Source organism: Sinocyclocheilus rhinocerous, unplaced genomic scaffold (genome assembly GCF_001515625.1).
Source record: "Sinocyclocheilus rhinocerous isolate Xijiao unplaced genomic scaffold, SAMN03320098_v1.1 scaffold1149, whole genome shotgun sequence".
NCBI classification, from domain to species: domain Eukaryota; kingdom Metazoa; phylum Chordata; class Actinopteri; order Cypriniformes; family Cyprinidae; genus Sinocyclocheilus; species Sinocyclocheilus rhinocerous.
The window spans coordinates 974,772-994,414 of NW_015664180.1; the positions used below are offsets into that span (position 1 = coordinate 974,772).

General features: G+C 36.5%; 3 protein-coding genes across 5 annotated transcripts in view; 2 read left to right on the forward strand and 1 right to left on the reverse strand.

Annotated features, from left to right (window-relative positions):
• Window positions 1-197: 197 nt before the first annotated feature.
• Window positions 198-9,595, forward strand: crlf1b (cytokine receptor-like factor 1b). Its single transcript, XM_016540324.1, has 8 exons — window positions 198-327; window positions 1,351-1,629; window positions 1,722-1,851; window positions 1,943-2,109; window positions 2,819-2,976; window positions 6,413-6,581; window positions 8,288-8,469; window positions 8,992-9,595. The coding sequence occupies exons 1-8, from the start codon at window positions 198-200 to the stop codon at window positions 9,013-9,015; spliced, it is 1,239 nt and encodes a 412-aa protein (XP_016395810.1). The 3' UTR covers window positions 9,016-9,595.
• A 1,803-nt stretch (window positions 9,596-11,398) lies between these two features.
• Window positions 11,399-15,395, reverse strand: LOC107729673 (uncharacterized protein C19orf60 homolog). Its single transcript, XM_016540323.1, has 5 exons — window positions 15,281-15,395; window positions 14,298-14,380; window positions 13,743-13,947; window positions 13,198-13,286; window positions 11,399-12,422 (listed from the first exon to the last, which is right to left on the reverse strand). Exons 1-5 carry the CDS (start codon window positions 15,281-15,283, stop codon window positions 12,350-12,352), a joined length of 453 nt encoding a protein of 150 aa, XP_016395809.1. The 5' UTR covers window positions 15,284-15,395; the 3' UTR covers window positions 11,399-12,349.
• A 1,174-nt stretch (window positions 15,396-16,569) lies between these two features.
• LOC107729694 (C3 and PZP-like alpha-2-macroglobulin domain-containing protein 8) overlaps window positions 16,570-19,643 on the forward strand; it is a 47,470-nt gene continuing 44,396 nt past the window's right edge. For all 3 annotated transcript variants that reach the window (XM_016540358.1, XM_016540360.1, XM_016540359.1), the window contains exon 1: window positions 16,570-17,161. In XM_016540358.1, coding sequence (XP_016395844.1) covers window positions 17,070-17,161 — 92 coding nt within the window. In that variant the 5' untranslated portion in view covers window positions 16,570-17,069. The remainder of the gene's footprint in view (window positions 17,162-19,643) is intronic.

Consider the following 19,643-nt stretch of genomic DNA (forward strand, 5'->3'; position numbering starts at 1 on the left):
ACATGGGAGGAGCTTCAGAAGAATCAACTTTTTCAGCTTTTGAGGCGTGAGCTATATTGATTCTTCTCCAAAATTGAGAGTGAAGGTGAATCAGAGCGTCCTCTCCACATAATGGTGCTTTCCAGAACCAGCAATGATTTTTACGAAGCTTTCTGGTGATTAAGGCTTTTCATTTTCAGCAATTTATGTGAAGGAGAATGGATTATGCGTGCGCGCGCTCCCATCAGCATGACAAGAATCGAGTTGAGAGGGCGCGCGGCAGACAAATGGCAATTTTAGTCATTATGCTGTTTTTTGTTGCGCTTCTTCCATATGCGCTCACAGCACGTAAGTACAATTTCAAGTGTATTTGAAGTTTACTTTGAAGTAAAGTTATTTGAGAATATGTCTACAAACTTCTCATCTTCATTTAAAGGTCTTGTTGGAGGTGTTTATGTTTTCATTTTCATCTCTCCTCACGTTTGTGTCAATTTAGAGGTCATATTCGTCTTAGTTTACGGTAAAATTCAATAGTTAAGAAAGATTTATTCATTTTAACTGTGGTAACTTGTCATTAGCGATGACTTTCTTCAAAAGAAAAAAAAACAATGACAGAAATGTTCTGTAAACTTCTCATACTGTTTAACGGCGACCTTATAATCGTTTACAGCCCTAATAATAACTTGCATTTGAAATAAACTAATGGAAATTAATGCAAAAGTGTGTAAAGACATGATATATTAAGATGTAAATAGATCTACAATATGATAATAACTGTATTAATAAACAGAAAAACCTAAAGTAAAAGAAGTCGTGTTATTGACAGAAATAGCTCGTCTTGGAGTGCAATATTGCTTTTATGAAACAGTCACTACATGACAAGATTATCAAGGATACAAATTAATTTATTTAAAAAAGCAAATTCATTAAGTTTCATTGGTCAGTTTTTCCAAACAACGCTAAAGGAGTAAAAGCTTCCAATAAGGTAAGCCTTTCCTAACAAGTACAGTACCATAGTTTATACATTAATTATTCAGTCTTGTTTCCCAACTCTTCAGTGTTTCTTAGTGTCCAATGGCACATGTTAAAGAGTTTGTCTGCCTCCCACCAGGAGCAGAAATGATCTGCATCAACACTCGGTTTCCCTGAAGGCCAGTAGTAGCTCTTCCAATCCAGCCATCGTTCCCTCTGAACATTTGTCTTAAACATGAATAAATATGAGCTCTGCGGACACACAAGACGAATATTTACAAGATGGAAAACCACTTAAGTTGCTGAAAAATGACCTTATGCGACCTTTCCAACTGCGGTCATAAATCCAGTTGTAAAAATTGCTGGAATCATGAAGTCTCCTCTTCTTCTGACCCCCAGACTTGGCTGTCATATCCCCCCAGGATCCAGTGCTTCATATCGGCTCGAGTTTGACTGCGGTGTGCACCATTAGCGCCGAGCTGGAAATAACAGCTAGATCCTTGTACTGGACGCTGAATGGAAAACGCTTGGCTAGAAACACTTACAAGGTCCTTAGCCCGACCGAATCCAGCGTCACACTCCATCAACTCAATGGCTCCTTGCAGCGGTCAGGAGACAACCTGGTTTGCCACCGAAGCAATGGAGAAGTGTTGGCTGGATCATGTCTTTATGTTGGCTGTGAGTTTGTGAACACTTCCAGCTTGTTTTTTTGCCATGTGTTTTTGAATATTCATGCTGTCCTCTTCTTTTTATTTTAATTTGACATATAGCGCCCCCTGAGAAACCTGTCAACCTGACATGTTGGTCACGAAACACCAAGGATCTCAGCTGCAGATGGAGTCCGGGAAGTCAAGGAGAGTCATTCATCAACACCAAATACATCCTCAAGTACAAACTAAAGTGAGATTTTGACACTAAAAAACTTTATACCGACACCTGTTTTGCAAGAATCCCTTTTAGTATGCAACTCTTCCATTTTAATAACCATCAGATGGTACGGTAAAGAGAAAGACTGTGAGGACTACACAGGACAGATGTATACATGCTACGTTCCTCGCGACCTTGCCATTTTTACGCCATATGAAGTTTGGGTGGAGGCGTCCAATCAGCTCGGCTCTGCCGCTTCTGATGTCATCACCTTAGACATTTTAGATGTAGGTAAGTAAGTCTAAAATATGCTAGTTTGGTGGAAAAATTGAGGTTGAGATCAAGGTGACTTGGGATAACTTCATACTAACTTGCACATAAATGCATAAAACCATCTGAACGTCTCGCATATGGTGCGCACACACTCGTCTGCGAGAAAATATTTTTACAGACTGTAAAAACACTTTCCAACAGCTGAAACGTTTCCAAAAGGCAACTCGTGAAAATAGTACTTTAAAGGTCAATGTGCAGCTGAAAGTCTGTTGGCAATTGGTTAAAATTTTAAATCAGATGACTTACTTGACATACCAATGCATTAATCGAATTAATCACAATTAAACTACATCCATCAATCAGCATTTTTTTGCTGAGAAAAGCGAAGATATTACATTACTACATCTTTAAGGCCTCATTTCCTCATCTTCTGAAACAATAAGCTCTGGAATTCTCCATGATTGGCTTTGCCCTAAAGGCAAGCTTGATTAAAAAACGTAGCAGTGGAGCACGTCCATTTCAAACAACAATGGAAATGGGAGATTGCCGTAGTTACGGCAAAATATCATCTAGCTAATGAGCGTCGATGAAGGTTTATTGGGAGATTCAATTACAAGCAGGAAGGAAAGGAAGAATCGTTTAACGGTTACCAACTTTTATTGGGTTTAATCAACAGTTCTGAAAATGACTTTCGTACATGTTTGATGTTGTGAAATATTCCTTTCAGTAACTACAGATCCGCCTCCTGATGTCCTTGTGAGCCGCATTGGAGATCTGGAAGATCAGTTAAGTGTACGTTGGGGCAGTCCTCCTGCCCTGAAAGACTACCTGTTTCAGGCCAAGTATCAGATACGATACCGTGTGGAGGAGAGCGACGAATGGAAGGTATGGCTGAAATGATTTAGTCCAGGCGAGTGCAAATCCTGCTCCTTGAGGGCCAATGTCCTGTAGAGTTTGGCTCAGGCCCGGATTGGCTAATCGGGAGCACCGGGAGGATTCCCGGTGGGCCGGTCTGTTTTTTGGCTGGGAGGGCCGGTGTGTTGTCATGCTACTGGGTTGAAATGTGCTGCCTGCACTCACAGCAGCCCTACTCTTTTTATTTATTATTTTCTCGCAGCCCATATTATTTTTTTCACCAGACCATAATAATAACAAATTCTCAATTGATAATTAATCATTCTTTTTGCGATAATCATTGTTATTTGTGAACGTAGGCGTTTGAGGAAGGCTTTAAGACCAAGCGGAATCCTCTACCGGCTGCTCCCGCTTCACAGCGAGCACGACTCGCACTAAAACTGCACCCAGGTTCACTGTCCGCGTTTTGATTTTACAAAATCAGTTTGGGCGAATGCAACTTATTGATCATGAGCCCAACATTTAGCAAGGCAGGAAAACATTCAGTCTACCTGAACGAAGACGTATTTCATTGTAAGTTAATGCTGTTAAATAGAGAGAGAAAAAAATACATTGAAAAAAAAAAAACTAGTGTAGGCTATTCTTAAACTTGGACCTCATTATATTGAAGTACAAATCCAAGCACCAGAAGCAGCCCACACTCTAAGTGTTATTTCATTGAAAAGTATGCATTTTTATTCGTTCACAGGCTATATGGTTGAAATTTTAGTTCAAAACTTTAAGTGCCATTGTTTAAAAAAATGCTTTATTGACTGACGTTTCATAGACCTTCAGTTGTTATGCTTTCAAATTCCATGCCATTTGTAATTTCACAGTATTTTCACCTCCTAAATTACAACCCTTGTAAAGTCACGATTCTATAATGGTAAAATGTACTTAATTTTTTGTATGAGGAGGGCCGGTGTGTTGTCATGCTACTGGGTTGAAATGTGCTGCCTGCACTCACAGCAGCCCTACTCTTTTTATTTATTATTTTCTCGCAGCCCATATTATTTTTTTCACCAGACCATAATAATAACAAATTCTCAATTGATAATTAATCATTCTTTTTGCGAAAATCATTGTTATTTGTGAACATAAGCGTTTGTGGAAGGCTTTAAGACCAAGCGGAATCCTCTGCCGGCTGCTCCCGCTTCACAACGAGCTGCACCCAGGTTCACTGTCCGCGTTTTGATTTTGCAAAATCAGTTTGGGCGAATGCAACTTATTGATCATGAGCCCAACATTTAGCAAGGCAGGAAAACATTCAGTCAAGAACGTTTTAACTGCAGGCAGATATAGGCCTACATTATTGTAAAGTACAAATATTTGGATCGTCCTTTATTCTGTCCCTTATTTTCTTAAAGAATAAACACTTATTTTCTACAAGAATAAACACTATTTTCTTAAAGAATAAAAGATAAAGAATCACAATTAGCCCTTATTTTCCATTTCTGAAGTTAATTGGTAACCCTAATGATGATGTAATTATCTTTTGACTCCCCTGACAGTGGCACCTTGCTCAAAAAAAACAAAAACCTCAGTTGTAGGAGATATGCGAGCAAATAATAGATTTAAAAAGAAAAAGAAAAAAGTGGGCCGGTCTAAGGCATGAAACTCCAGGGCTGAAAATGAGTCCCACTCCGGCCCTGGTTTGGCTCCAATCTGCCCCAACACACCTGTCTGGAAATCTTGAAGACCTTGATTAGCTGGTTCAGGTGTTTAATTGGTTTTGGAGCTAAACACTCTTAAAAATAAAGGCTGCATCCGAAAACTTAGGCAGCTGACTTGCTGCCTCACTGCCGTATGAGGCAATGACTTTGCAGGCAGCATTTTTGCACGAAGGCACCTCATGAAACTGATTTCGGACAGGCTTCTGAGGCAGCATAACGGGTTAATGATATACAACAAAATAGAACGAGTTTTGGTGATAACTAAACAAATATTTAATTACTATAATACTGATTTCTCACTAGAAATAACATCAAAAGTGCAAAAAGTTAGTCAGAAATATACATTTACACACAAACTGACCACCAAACGCAACTTTCAGACACCATCTTATTTTTTAGCTTGACCATTACGGAATGGAACGCACAGGATTGTGGGATATCAAAGGCAGCGAAGGATACATCTATATATAAATTCGATCAGAAGAAGGTACCTCCGCAGACAGGAAGTGAAGCAGAATTTGGATTCGGACGTGCCTTGATGCCTTCCTGCCTTGGAATGCTGCCTCCGAAGGCAGCATTTTAGAGTTTTCGGATGCAGCCAAAGGTTCCAAAAAAAGGTCTTCACAGCAATGACAGAAGAACCATTTTGGGTTTCCAAAGAACCTTTCAGTGAACAGTTCTTAAAAGAACCATTTTTTAGTTCACTCTTAAAAAGAATGGTTCTTTATTAGCATCGATGTTTCCATGAAGAACCTTTAACGTCCATGGAATCTTTACAATCCACAAAAGTTTTTTTTTTTTTATGTAAAAAGGTTTGTTAGATTTTTAAAATGCTCTTCACACTAAGACAAAAATTCACTGTTCACTGAAAGGTTCTTTGGGAAACCAAAAACGGTTCTTCAATGGCTTCAATGTGAACATCACTAGATGTTAAAGGTTCTTCATGGAACCATAGATACCAATAAAGAACCTTTTATTTTCAAAAGTACAGAGCAGGATTTGCCACCCCTGGTTTAGTCCAAAAGAGCAGGGGTGTCCAATCCTGATCCTGGAGGACCACCATCTTGCAGTTTAGCTCTAGTCCTAATTAAACACAACTGAACCAGCTAATAAAGGTCTTCAAGATCACTAGAAACTTACAAGCAGGTATATTGGAGCTAAATTCTAAGATGATGCAGGAAAGTGGCCCTCCAGGGGCAAAATTTAAAGGAACAGTTCACCCCAAAATGAACATTCTGTTAATGTTTAATCAGCCTCATGTGATTCTACGTAAGTTTCTTTGTTCTGTGGAACATCTCCTGGCCACTCCTTTCTTAACCTAACCCCAAAATGATGTCCTGCCTCAAAAAGGTAGTCTATATGACTTGTGCTATATATTCTAAGTCTTTTGAACTCATTTGATAGCTTTTTTGATTGAATGATTCATTTATTAACGGACTAATCCAGTTCTCACATTCAACTTACTGACGCAAGGATCCAGCAGTTAACATCTCACTGGAGGGGAAGATTATCAGCTATAATTTCACTCTTTCTTTACATGTGGTATGGTTTCAGAACGGTTGGAATATAGTGCACTAGTCCTATGGACCACTATTACGATGTTCTTCCAAACCTGCATAACTTTTACAGGTTTGGAATGACATGAAGGTAGGAAAAGACAGAGTTTACATTTTTGGGTGAACAGCTTTCCCCAATATAATGTCTGGTGCACATACTTAGATTAGTCTTAGTTTTTATTTTCTATTTCTCATGAGGTCATAGATGATGCTGGGAACCAGACGTCTTGTCGGTTAGCAGGTCTCAGGGCCGGTACAGTGTATTTCGTCCAGGTACGCTGCAACCCGATAGGCATCTACGGCTCGAAGAAAGCAGGTATTTGGAGCGACTGGAGCCACTCGACCGCCGCGTCGACACCTGGCATTGGTAAGTTTCATCAAAACGTAATAATGCAGTGTCCCTTTACTTCACATTAGGCTTCTGCATCACAAGCTAATTAGATTCAAACCATATGTTAACACTGAAAAAACATCAAGCTACTTGATAGAGATCTCTCACAAGTAGATTCAAAAGACTTCAGCAAAATGTCAGAGCGCTTTAGGGGACAATTGATGAATTCTTTGGACTTTTTTTAGATGAATAAATTAAAAAAGTCTTTAGAGCATGTTCAGATTAAAGGGGCGGTCGACCTGAAACTTAGTGGAAACAGATTTGGTTCGTAAGAAATGATGTTACATGTCTTGCATTAAAGAGAGGATGTTATTAAGCTCTGTTTTATGCCAAGCAATATGAGTTATGGCAAGTCTGAGCTCTCCCTCCTGCATTCTGTGTTTAATGCTTTGGAGCTCATTAGCAGAGAGCTGGTTAATAGCCTATTATTCATGGGTATGTGCACATCGCTCAGGGCAACACTGTACAATCAGCAGCACACTGTTGTCAACTGGGGTTGAATTTAACAAATGTCTTACAAATGCATTTATCTGATGATTCACATTTAAAATATGTAGACACTAATTTAATAAAATCAAATAATGGGTACTCCACACACAGCTGGGTGATAGACTCAAAATTGAAGAATCCCAATGTACTTACACATTATACACAATATTGCTAGTGACTTAAAATTCAGCAATGTTGTGGATATCGCCTTTAAGTTTCCTATAAACAGTGTGTCATTAGACTAGTTTGACAATCCTTGTCTCACCATATCACTAAAATGACTAAAACTAAGGCTAAATAGAAATATTAAAAACAAAAACTAATAAAATGACAGCACATAACCAAATTTTCTAAATCTTAAATTAAAAAGTAAAAAGAAAACAATTAAAAATTAAATTATTAAAATGTTATTAAAAACTACAATTGAGATTAGAGATTCGCCAATATAAAAATTCAGACTGTTACCGATAGGATGATGATTATTTTCTTTTTTTGGCTGATAAATGACCAATATTAAAATTATTTACAGTCTTTTCTAATAAAATTCCAAATAAAACACTAAAATCTAAAAAATTTAAGTGAATTCATACATATTATATTATATATATAGTGAATTATATATATTAATTTTGATAACAGATATGCTCCTGATATATCATGCATCCCATATTAAATACTCTAATTTAATATCACATTAATGCATTGTCATTTCCCAAACAGACAGGTCACATATTGGCTCGTGCGTGCCGAAGCCCAGCGAGCACAACTCCACGCTACGAAAGGATGTGGATATCGCCTTTAAGTTTCCTATAAACAGTGTGTCATTAGACTAGTTTGACAATCCTTGTCTCACCATATCACTAAAATGACTAAAACTAAGGCTAAATAGAAATATTAAAAACAAAAACTAATAAAATGACAGCACATAACCAAATTTTCTAAATCTTAAATTAAAAAGTAAAAAGAAAACAATTAAAAATTAAATTATTAAAATGTTATTAAAAACTACAATATATAATTAATATAAAAAACTCTTCCAAACTTAACAATTCATCTCACATCAGTTAAAAATGTGTTGTTTTTCATATATTACATTATGTTAAAATAAAAATGTATGTAGGTAAACATAGATTTATCCCATATTAAATACTCTAATTTAATATCACATTAATGCATTGTCATTTCCCAAACAGACAGGTCACATATTGGCTCGTGCGATTCGAAGCCCAGCGAGCACAACTCAACGCTACGAAAGGAGCTTAAGCAGTTTTTCGGCTGGATGCGCAAACACTCTTATGGCTGTACCGACGTCAGCATTAAACTCTACGACCAATGGCGCGTCTGGCTGCAGAAAGCCCAGAAAACACACGACCAGGTCAGTAAGGACAAAACGCACCTCCTTATGAGACACATATCAAGACAACAAATCATTACTGTTGGCACACATGGTATAGGGCCTGTACCAAAAAAAAAAAAAAAATCAATAGGCTCACATTTGATTGCGTTTACTAATAGCGAAGCATCATATAATCTTCAGACGTTACCACAACAGAGAGGAAACAGCCACTCAAAGTAATCAGTCGGAATGCTAATAAATTCCTTTTAGGTTAGACTGACCGGCAAAGCTTCAGCTGCGAACCAACCGAGCCCAAGAAGTCTTGTGTGGCGTTCTCGAACGCTAACCGACATCCGCTGCACGCTCTCTGAACCGATTCAGTGGTTACTGTTGCTTTGGCACTGACGACTGTTGGGAAACTTAGGTCGCTTCATTAGTCACACTGTCCTTTGAAGAACACGATGTAACTGCCACAAGAATGGCTGGTACCAATTACGCTTCTCTGTCCCCATATATCAACTCATCACATTCACTTGTAAATGCCATTGTCTTGCCTTTCAGGTACTACAAAGCAGTAAATCATAGTGAAACTCTAAAGAAGGCTTGGGAGAGTTTGCGGGGGCCTGCGACGACAAGGTTTTTATCACTCTCCAGTGCTTGGGACTTTCATTTGGATGAGCCAAGACTCTCCGAAGGGATCTGCAAGGAGTCTGTCGTTTGGCGACATGATCTACTGTTTGCCTCCTGCTGTAGTCCCCATCAAATACGTCAAAGGAAGCGCTTTTGTCTCAGACATGTTATTTATAAGGGCATTAAAACAGAGAGAATATAAAATGTTTTAAAAAGGAGATAATGGGGGATTCTCGCATTCTTATTGACTTTTCATCCAAAAAAAGGACCTTTGCAACTCAACAAGTGGATCGAAAATGACAAAAACTGACAGATTTTACAAACTAAATTTAATTAGCAAAGAGTGAGAATTCGTAAGCAACAACAAAAAACGAGCATTTAAATATTAATCTCTTAAAGGGATAGTTACTAAAAAAGTAAACGAGGACTGATGCTGCCAAGCTCCAGAATGAACAAAAGTACTGTAAAAGTATCATAAAATTGTCCATTTGACACTATATTCCAAATCTTCTGAAGTCATATTATTTTTTTGCAGGACAAACAGATTGAAATTTAAAGGGTTAGTTCACCCCAAAATGGAAGTTCTGTCATTAATTACTCACCCTCATGTCGTTCCAAACCCGTAAGACCTTCGTTCATCTTCAGAAAACAAATTAAGATATTTTTGATTAAATCCGAGAGTTCTCTGACCCTCCCATAGACAACAAGGATCCTAACATGATCAAGGCTCAGAAACGTAGCAAGGAGATCGTTAAAATAATCCATGTGTCATCAGTGGTTCAACCATTATTTTACGAAGCTACGAGAATACTCTTTGTGCGCAAAGAAAACAAAAATAACGACTTTATTCAACAATTTGTCTCCTATAGCGCCATTTTGGAGAGTATCACATACGTAAACAACGTATGTTCGCTGAAGTCATATTATTTTTTTGCAGGACAAACAGATTGAAATTTAAAGGGTTAGTTCACCCCAAAATGGAAGTTCTGTCATTAATTACTCACCCTCATGTCGTTCCAAACCCGTAAGACCTTCGTTCATCTTCAGAAAACAAATTAAGATATTTTTGATTAAATCCGAGAGTTCTCTGACCCTCCCATAGACAACAAGGATCCTAACATGATCAAGGCTCAGAAACGTAGCAAGGAGATCGTTAAAATAATCCATGTGTCATCAGTGGTTCAACCATTATTTTACGAAGCTACGAGAATACTCTTTGTGCGCAAAGAAAACAAAAATAACGACTTTATTCAACAATTTGTCTCCTATAGCGCCATTTTGGAGAGTATCACATACGTAAACAACGTATGTTTACAAAGTTACTTTCAAAAGTAATGTATCACAATATTACATTCCTCCTTGAAAAATAACTAATTACAATACTTAGTTACTCTTTATGGAAACTAATGCAAAATTCCAAAACGAACAAAAGCATTGTAAAATCGTCATAAAATGTATCCATCTGACACGCTTCACTTCGTTTATGAGAGAGTTAGCAATGGTATAAATAAATTGTTCTTTTGTGCCAGATCTTTTTAATGAAACAGCTGATCCAGTTTGCGAAACCTATCGGAGTGATTTGTCTCGAGTTCAATTGACTTTGACTTGATCCAGCGAATAATTGTTTCTTACACAAAACTATCATTTGGTTTCAGAAAATTTGGAATGTTTTATTAATTTCATTAAAGGAGATAATAGGAGACTTTCTCATTCTCATTGACCTGTCATCCAAAAAAAGGACATTTACATTTTGCTGACATTCGCAGACACACAACAAGTGGATTGAGTGGCCGTTTACACATCGTTCTCAGCCAAAAACGGGAAACTTTTTATGCGTTTGCATATTTTTGAAAACGGGTTTCAAAGTGCCAGTTTTTGAAAACGCCACCGTTATCGTTTCCGTGTAAACACCCAATACGGGAATCTTTGAAAACGGTGACGTCATGCGCGTGCGTAGTACATGATAGGAATGTAGACATACGCAGTACGTGTCGATTTTAAAGGCAAGCGCGAACAAACATATACAACAATGGCGGAGTACATGGTAGTGTTGATGCTGCTCAAGAGTTTGCTAACGCTTCTTCAGCAAAGTGTGGATTTACTTCACCAATATTACAACCAACAGCAGAGAGGCATCATATACATCATATAATCGTCACTTCCCTACAGGTACTGTTTACTAACAAGGTGACAGCGCCAACTACTGGCCTGGCTGGCCTGGTACAGCGTTTTTGGCCAGGTGACAGCGCCAACTACTGGCCTGGCATACGTAATATAGCGTTTATGGCCGTTTTCGCGGATATGTGTAAACGCGAATCGTTTTGAAAACGTTGTCGTGTATACGTGAAACTTTTTAAAAACGCAAGGGAAAAACTTTTCCTTCAGTCTTCTGAAGTCATATAATAGTTTTGTGTGGCAAACACATTGAAATTTGAGTTGTTATTCACTGAAAACCATGATATCCGTCCGTCCTAAAGCTAGTTAATGAGAGAATTAGTGATGTTCTGAATTAATCGTTCTTTGGAACCAGATCTTTTGAATGAATCAGCAGTTCCAGTTAATGCGCCTATCTGAATAATTCATTCACAAATCTTGAATTCATTTAACTAAATGATCCAATTCACCTTATACAAAACTATCATATGGCTTCAGAAGGCTGAATATAGTCACATGGACCCCTTTATGGTCCTTCTGTGTCCTTTTTGGAGTTTTCACATATGAAATAAACTCATACAGATTTGGAATGAAATGAGGGTGAGTGAATAATGACAAACTTTTCATTTTAGTGTACTGTCCCTTTAATTGTTAAACACACAAGTTTAAATGGGTATTTGAAATGCAATTTGTTTGTCCTCTGTGTTCAAAAACATCATGTAAATACTGTATCATTATGTATAAATAGTTTTGTTTGTACAAATGTCTTCAAAATATTTAAGGAATGCTCATATATATTGTAACACATTAGCTTTTGCTGATTATTATTATTATGCACATAATAATGAACGTTATTTACATTCAGAATGAACAGATCTATGCTTTAAATTAACATTGTGTTGGTTTAGCAAACAAAACGTCATAAGCTATTCTGAATGTATAAAAAATAATGAAATAAAAGATGCCAAACTCTCTTTAATAAAAATATGCATTGCAAAGCCTGCATCAGCAGCAGCAATGCCCTCTGTCTATGCAACGCCTGAGACAGCGATCGATACCTTAGATGACTCTTCATTAGAAAGGAAAGTTCATAGAGGATCTGAATCCATCTCTGTCTCCTGAGACTGACTGAATCTCACTCCGGCTCCTCTGAGTCATACTTGAAGTCTTGCAGAATCTCACTTAAAGCGGCTGTATTCTTTATGATACTGACAGAGATGGAGAGAAACAGAAAGGGTTTTTTCATTCGGAGGTTTAGAAGAACAAAAGCTGTTAACCATTAACCTGATATACCAAGTACTGTACATCAAAACTAGGATGAAACATTACAACAGTGATACATACAGTGATAAATATAGAGCGTAGCCTAATTAATAAATACTTTCTGAACATTTAAATAATTTAAATGATATTCTATAACATATAAATGACATTCTATATAAAAAATAATGAATTACAGTGATACAATATATATTGAGTCATTAAAATAAAAATAAATGACACATAATTCTTATATATATATATATTAAGCTACTTAAAATAAAGGACAAATTAATACTAAATTACATTTTAAAAATATGCAAAAAATACAGTTGTGTTCTAAGTAGTTTTTCTCAATTTTCTTGTCATTGTCAGGTGTGTAGGAAAAACTTGCACTTACTCCTGTTCATTTATTTTATTAATCAATTAACATTTTGTCAATAATATGCAAGAAACAAACAGCTAAACATTTAAAGCATAATTAATAAATACTTTCTATTTTTTATAGTTGATTCTAATACTATTTTTAAAAATGTACACACACCCACACACATCATTCATTCGTTAATATTAATTAATTATATAATTAAATGTAATTTTACACATGATTACTAATCAATATAATATATAAAATAATGCCGTTAATTAAATATAAATTACAAGTTAATATTAAATAAAACCATTTTAAAAATATACAAAATATATATACACAGTTGCACTTACTCCTGTTTGAGCTCACGGACTTTCTCTTGGAAATCCTCATCTTGTGGGTGATCCTGGGCATTCTGCTTGGCCAACTGTAACTTAGCTGTCTGCAAAATCATAAATATAGATAAACATTAAGAATACAGTAACCAATTACAGAACAGATACATTTGGTTCAATACCGTTTCAGTCTTATGCATACAGAAGGGATGAGAAAAATAATTTTACAAGCTAATTTAAGTTATGCAGGACTGAAATGTTTAACTGATCACCTTTCTAACTAAATATGCTTGACAGTGCACATCCAAACATTCCTATAAAATATCTCAATGACCCAGCGCACTGCCTGAAATGCTGTATCCCATAATGCAATGCACTCAAGTTTTCATTTCCAACCTGATGAATCAACGTGAAGTATTTGCAGCTTCAGTGTTTAATCACTCATTATTTGATCAAATTTGGAATGAAAAGCAAAATAGATCTAAAATAGATCAAATCTGTGTACACTATACAGTATTGTGTAGTATTAGCCAAACAATTTTTTAAAACAATCCATTGCCCACCAGCTCTAGTTTCTCCTTCTCTTTAATTTGCAGTTTGTCAATGTGTTCGGAGAGGTCGGGCCGGTCGAAGTCTTGGTGCAGTTTCTCTTTAATCTGCAGAACCTCTTTGGAAATGCCGCAGAATGCTTTCGTTATCTCATGTACCAGCTGTTTGTAGTGCTCGAAGTCATAGTGGGGCCCCGTCCTTAAGTACGCCTCATGACCCCTGAGAAAAAACAACAACTGTATTACCTCAAATAACCTCTGACAGACAGATGATAGACAGACAGACAGACAGACAGACAGACGATAGATAGATAGACTGATAGATAGCTAGATAGACAGATAGATAGATAGATAGACAGATAGATAGATAGATAGACAGATGATAGATAGATAGACAGACTGATAGATAGATAGATAGATAGAGATAGATAGACAGATAGATAGATAGATAGACAGATAGATAGATAGATAGACAGATGATAGATAGATAGACAGACAGACAGACGATAGATAGATAGACTGATAGATAGATAGATAGATAGATAGATAGATAGATGGAAATAAACTGACTCCTCAAATAGCTTGTATGCCTCCACACGCTCAGCTTGAAGTACATAAAATCTTCTGACCAAATTTTTGAAATCTGTAGGTGCCTTTTAAAAAAGAAAAAACAGAATAGACACAGAAGTCACAAACATCTAAAAGACTAAGAACTATATGAATCCCTTGCTGTACATATACAATATTATTAAACAGTCAAAAACATGGTAATATTTTGTTAGTGATATAATTGTAAATGCAATTATAAATGTATTTACGATTTATTATTATTTTGTTAATAAGTCACTTTATTACTATGTATATGTAATAAATGTTAATATGTAACTTTATGGTCACACTTTATTTTAAGGTCCAATTCTCTCTATTAACAAACCATTAAATACGTCTTCTGCCTCAATAAACTCCTAATTTGCTGCTTATTAATAGTTAGTAAGGTAACTTAGTTGTTAAGTTTAGGTATTGGGTAGGATTAGGGATGTAGAAGTAGAATATGGTCAGGCAGATATGTGCTTTATAAGTAAGTAACAGCCAATATGTTAATAATGGGCATGCTAATAAGCAACTATCCTGCTGAAAAAAACAACAGAATTCGTAATGGTTTTACTGGTTATAATGGGAATTGTAATGGTGCCTGTTGGTCTCTATGGGTAATTGGTCAGCTTCTATTGGTGGCTTGTTAAAACCACTAATTCCTAATGGAATATGTCCCAAAACATTTTTAATGGTTTTAATGGTAAAAAAAAAAGTTGATGAGTTGTAATGGTATTTGTAGTGGAAACCACTAGAATTGATGTGATGGTTTGTATTGTTTTTTTCAGTTAATAGTGAGAATTGGTCCTTATACTAAATTGTTACCAACCTTATTCTATTCGAATTCTACTTCTGTATAGACTAGCTTTAGCAAATTCGCTACGTTGTATATACAGAATTTCTATTCATTTAATATTCCTAAATGTGATTATATGATACAAGCTGAGTTAAAACTAACTTACCATGTTGCTGTAACTGTGCTTTGGGTGTTTTCGTAGCTTGGCAGATAAATCTTCAGACCAGCAACATGTGTATGTTTCGGTCAGTCACGCAGCACGCTGCTGTTGCACTCACTTCCTGTTTGTGTTCGCGTAATACAGCGTCATGTGACGTCACCTCAATGCTAATGTGCTGGGACAAAACTCAGAGGTCTTTTTTTTCTCCAGCGTTGGTTTGAAGCAGATATCTTACTCGTAAATCAGTTGTTTAATGAAAATGGCCACTTATTAAATTATAAAGAATCTCTTTGTCGTTTTAATATTCCCATTACCTCTAAAGAATTTGCTATTGTTTTTGATGCCATACCATTTGGAGTTATTAGACTGTTTCAAATGACCCCCTATCCTTCTATTTTACCTTCTTTAGATCCTACTATTTCAGTGGTGGGCAAACAGTGCTTTTCTGCCTCTTCTTCTAATAAATCAATACGTTTGTTATTTCTTAATGATTATGATTTTGTATCAATTCCAAATATCAGGGTTTATTGGAATGCTTTTGTCTCTGATATTCCCTGGAGGAAAGTTTGGCTTATTCCAAACAGATACTTAATTACTAATAAGATGAAAGAAGTGTCTAGTAATTTATTTGTTTAGTCATTATAATTGTTATATTTAATTGTATTATTATTATTATTATCATTATTTTGTATTGTAACTGCTTTTTATTGGTTGATATAATGTTCGTAATTAAAAAAAAATCTAAGAGGTCCTCCATTTTTACGTATTATGGCTTGTGACTAAGCAAATAGAGGCATAATTTCTTAAAATCATATATAAATATAAATATTTATAGTAATATTACATTTATATTCGCATTCATATATACATAATATGTATGTTTTCTCTATAATGTTCTCTATAATTTCTCTATAAATACCGCTTTAATTAATTCAGTATCTTAAAAACATTATAAAACTATAATTTACAAAAACGTTCTTGTATCGTTTTATCAGCGTAACGCTAATATTAAATGTCTCGTGCTAAAGGACCACTAGGGGGCGCCCGTGTCCTATATTATGCTAAAACCTTTATTGCGCTTCCATATCAAAATGAATTCACATTAGGTTGAAGTTTTATATTTTAAAGCCATACTTTTATTATGTCAGTAGCCTGTGTCAGAAACGGCTCAGTTAAATAATATTTAGGTTACATAATTAAAATGAATTATATTTATCACATGCATTAAATTAATGCATGTCGCTAAACATTAACCGACAAAAGCATTCGGATCTTTTCGGTCTCATTCAACCGGACCTGTGTAGCTTCCAGGCGGCGTTGCAGGGACAGTGCAGTCTTGTCTCTACTAGCTCAGAGGGGCTCTATAGACTTGTTCTGACACACCACTGAATGAGACAAAAGCCTGGAGAGTTCAAAGGGGCAAAAGCAGACTGCCCCGGTTACATTACAGCCTGTGGAGCTCAGCTCACTAGATCTGATGTGCATTAAATACCGTGCTACACAAGGGGTGGGGTGGATGGAGATAAGTTTTAATGCTGAAATATGAGCAATCGGAACTAAGGCGGATAAATACAGCACGCCAAGAGGGATTGTCTGTACATGTGGAGAGGAGTTAAAAAAATCAGTTGCACGGACGCAACATTGGCAATTGGGATAAAAACGTTGCACGCGCTACACCGGCGGAGACTCGTGCTTTCCCCCAGTGGATAGGCTACTTGAGTTTGCACTCGAAGTTGTAAGAATATTTGTGGAATACACGCCGGCGAGACTCAACACAAAACAAACGAGGGACAAAATGAGAGTGTTACATGTCCACCACAAATCCTGGACTCTGTGGACTGTGTTCATGATGTGTGTAATGAGTGGAGTTCATTCACAAGAAAGACTGTAAGTATGTTCGTAGCGCTCGTTTATGAACGCTACCTAACCGCTTTTTCATTTCAAGCATGCATGTCTAGAAAAGACATCAGTCAGGTGATAACGGCATCCTCTGTAGTTTGTCGCTCGCCTGTGGAAATGTTTCCTTGTGCATCAACAAATAAACTCAGCAGCACAGCTGCTGTTGATGTGTGTGGGTGTTACTAGCAAATAACATGTACTCCGTTACAAATGTTTATGGTAACTATAATTGCTACCAAAATGTCAATGCATTTACTAGTGTAACACACCATGGTTAACTAATATGGGATCCTCTTCAAAGACGTTTTCATGTACTTGACAAGATACTACAGTTTTGTTGTAACGGTAACTGTAGTGTCTGTTATTTTGATAGAAACTATGGTTACCATGGTACAGTGCATGTTTGTAAAGGGTGGTACAGCTGACATTATGTTATTTACAAACTCCCAAGAGATGTTCTTTCAAAACAGGTCATTGTTATGTTTCATAAATAACACGCATTTAAAGTTTATCTCATTGTCTTAGTCACAGATTTCCCGCTGTTGGTAAGATCAATAAGCTAATTTTTTCAGCTTTAATGCTGCTGTAGTGAGATAAATGTATGTGCTGAACCCAATGTTTTCTCCTGGTGTTCTCAAGAATACAATCTAGTTCACTTTCCCAAGGGTATGTTAGAAGACTATGGTCTTTATACTTATAAAGGTTCTTCAGCGATTCTTTTGTAGGACACTGGGTTCATTTTTCTTATCAAGTACCATTTTCACTTTACGGTTCTTTAAGAAAGTTATTGATGTTACATTGATAGTAATGTTGTTGCCCAAGTTTTATCATTTTTATTGATACTGGAACCAGATTTCTTTAATTATCTCCAATGTCAAACAATAAGTTGACAAGAACCTTGTTCAAACCCCTTAAAGATTGGTTGACCGGAATCTTTTTGGGTTAATTGACCCAAGAACTGTAGAAGTCCATGAATTTCATCCTTCATACCAGGGCTGGGCAGAGCTCAATGCCAGTGTCCGTACCTGTTACACGTGGTTGTGCCAAGTATTTCGAGCACCAGAGAAAGAGGTCAATAACTAGCTTGCCCTCTCTGACAAAGAGCTACATTCTCTTGAGTCAGCCAGTAGCTGTTCTTTCCTTCAACAAGATAGTGCTATCATGTAAACACTGAATAGTTTTATGCCCACCGCACACATGAGAGTATTGTGAGATCGGGAGGTGAGGATCAAATGCAGTCAATTCCACGTAGATGCCTTGGAAGGGATTTTCTCATGCCTTGAGACTTAAATTGCTTCTGGCCTCGCTGAACCGTAATGCCAACCACCTGATATCTCACACTCAGGCATGCTATTAAACTCAAGGACACTGAGCTGCCTGGGTTTATTTGGGCATGTAATGGGTCAGAGAGTCACCTTCCAAACTTTTCTCATCGTTTAAGGGCACAGGAACCAAATTTGTTACTGGATTTGTGTAAGTAGTCTAGACAACTTGGATTCCAAAGAGGTGAAAAACGCTTACAGAATTAAGTTAGTGTTGGTTAATTGTATGACAACATTGCCTTGACCTTTGTCTTTACATGTCTTTGAGAAAGTCCTATTAGTTTTAATTGCATTTACCCCCAAAATTGGGTTTTATGCAGCCCTGTCTCTTTCTTTTAAGAGTGAAAGCCAACACACCAAACATTTAAACAAATCACCAAACAATGGTCTAAACACTGCAGAGATCAAAACTAATTTGTCAGTTTGAACTAAAATCAATTACTCCAGAACTGTAGGTGGCGCACTCCACCTTTCAAAGGCAATGTTGCTGTTCAGCATCTTTTTTGAATAGTCTTTTTTGCTCAAAATATTTGCAGCAAAACAAGCATGTCCAAAATCCCCCTCATACACTCATTCACTGTTCCCTACATTAGTCCACTAATATAATTCACTTGTAGAAGTTAATGAAAATGAGTAAGCGAATTTGAACACGGAGTGCACAAGAAATACTGTCGCTTTTGCATTGTGTGTGCTTTCTGTTTAACTGTCACCGTCCCACATCAAAAACAATACCAATCAAAACCTTTTATAATTTTGACAAAATACATATCGTCAGAAAAGTCTGAGTCTTAGGATTCCATATTTGGTATTTTGTGATAGAAGTAATATTGTAAAAGCAATAAATTTGTGACAGGAAAATGCATACAAAAATTCAGTGGCCATTGGGTGTCACCTGGTGGCTGTTTTTGATATAACGCCTAAATAAAATCTGATAAATCAATTTTTTCGACTTAAAATTTGGAACATTACTTATTTAGACATATTGCTTTAATTTTATAGCAATTTTAGAGTAAAACCTATGATGTAAAATATGTATGTAACTTTTTCATACTTTCATTTATTTGTATTTTTCTGTATTCCAAAGCGTTAATGAATTACAACAATTTAAGTTTGAATAGTGCATTTTTTGTGTGTGTGTGTGTGGGGGG

What these genes read in the sequence shown, in the direction of transcription:
- crlf1b (XM_016540324.1), top strand. Translation starts at nt 198, where the DNA reads ATGGATTATGCGTGCGCGCGCTCCCATCAGCATGACAAGAATCGAGTT. An exon ending in ATCATGTCTTTATGTTGGCT is followed by an intron (nt 1,630 to 1,721) that starts GTGAGTTTGTGA and finishes TTTGACATATAG; the next exon opens with CGCCCCCTGAGAAACCTGTC. An exon ending in CTTAGACATTTTAGATGTAG is followed by an intron (nt 2,110 to 2,818) that starts GTAAGTAAGTCT and finishes TATTCCTTTCAG; the next exon opens with TAACTACAGATCCGCCTCCT.
- LOC107729673 (XM_016540323.1), bottom strand. An exon ending in GCATACAAGCTATTTGAGGA is followed by an intron (nt 13,948 to 14,297) that starts GTCAGTTTATTT and finishes GTTTTTTCTCAG; the next exon opens with GGGTCATGAGGCGTACTTAA. An exon ending in AGAAGGAGAAACTAGAGCTG is followed by an intron (nt 13,287 to 13,742) that starts GTGGGCAATGGA and finishes ATGATTTTGCAG; the next exon opens with ACAGCTAAGTTACAGTTGGC.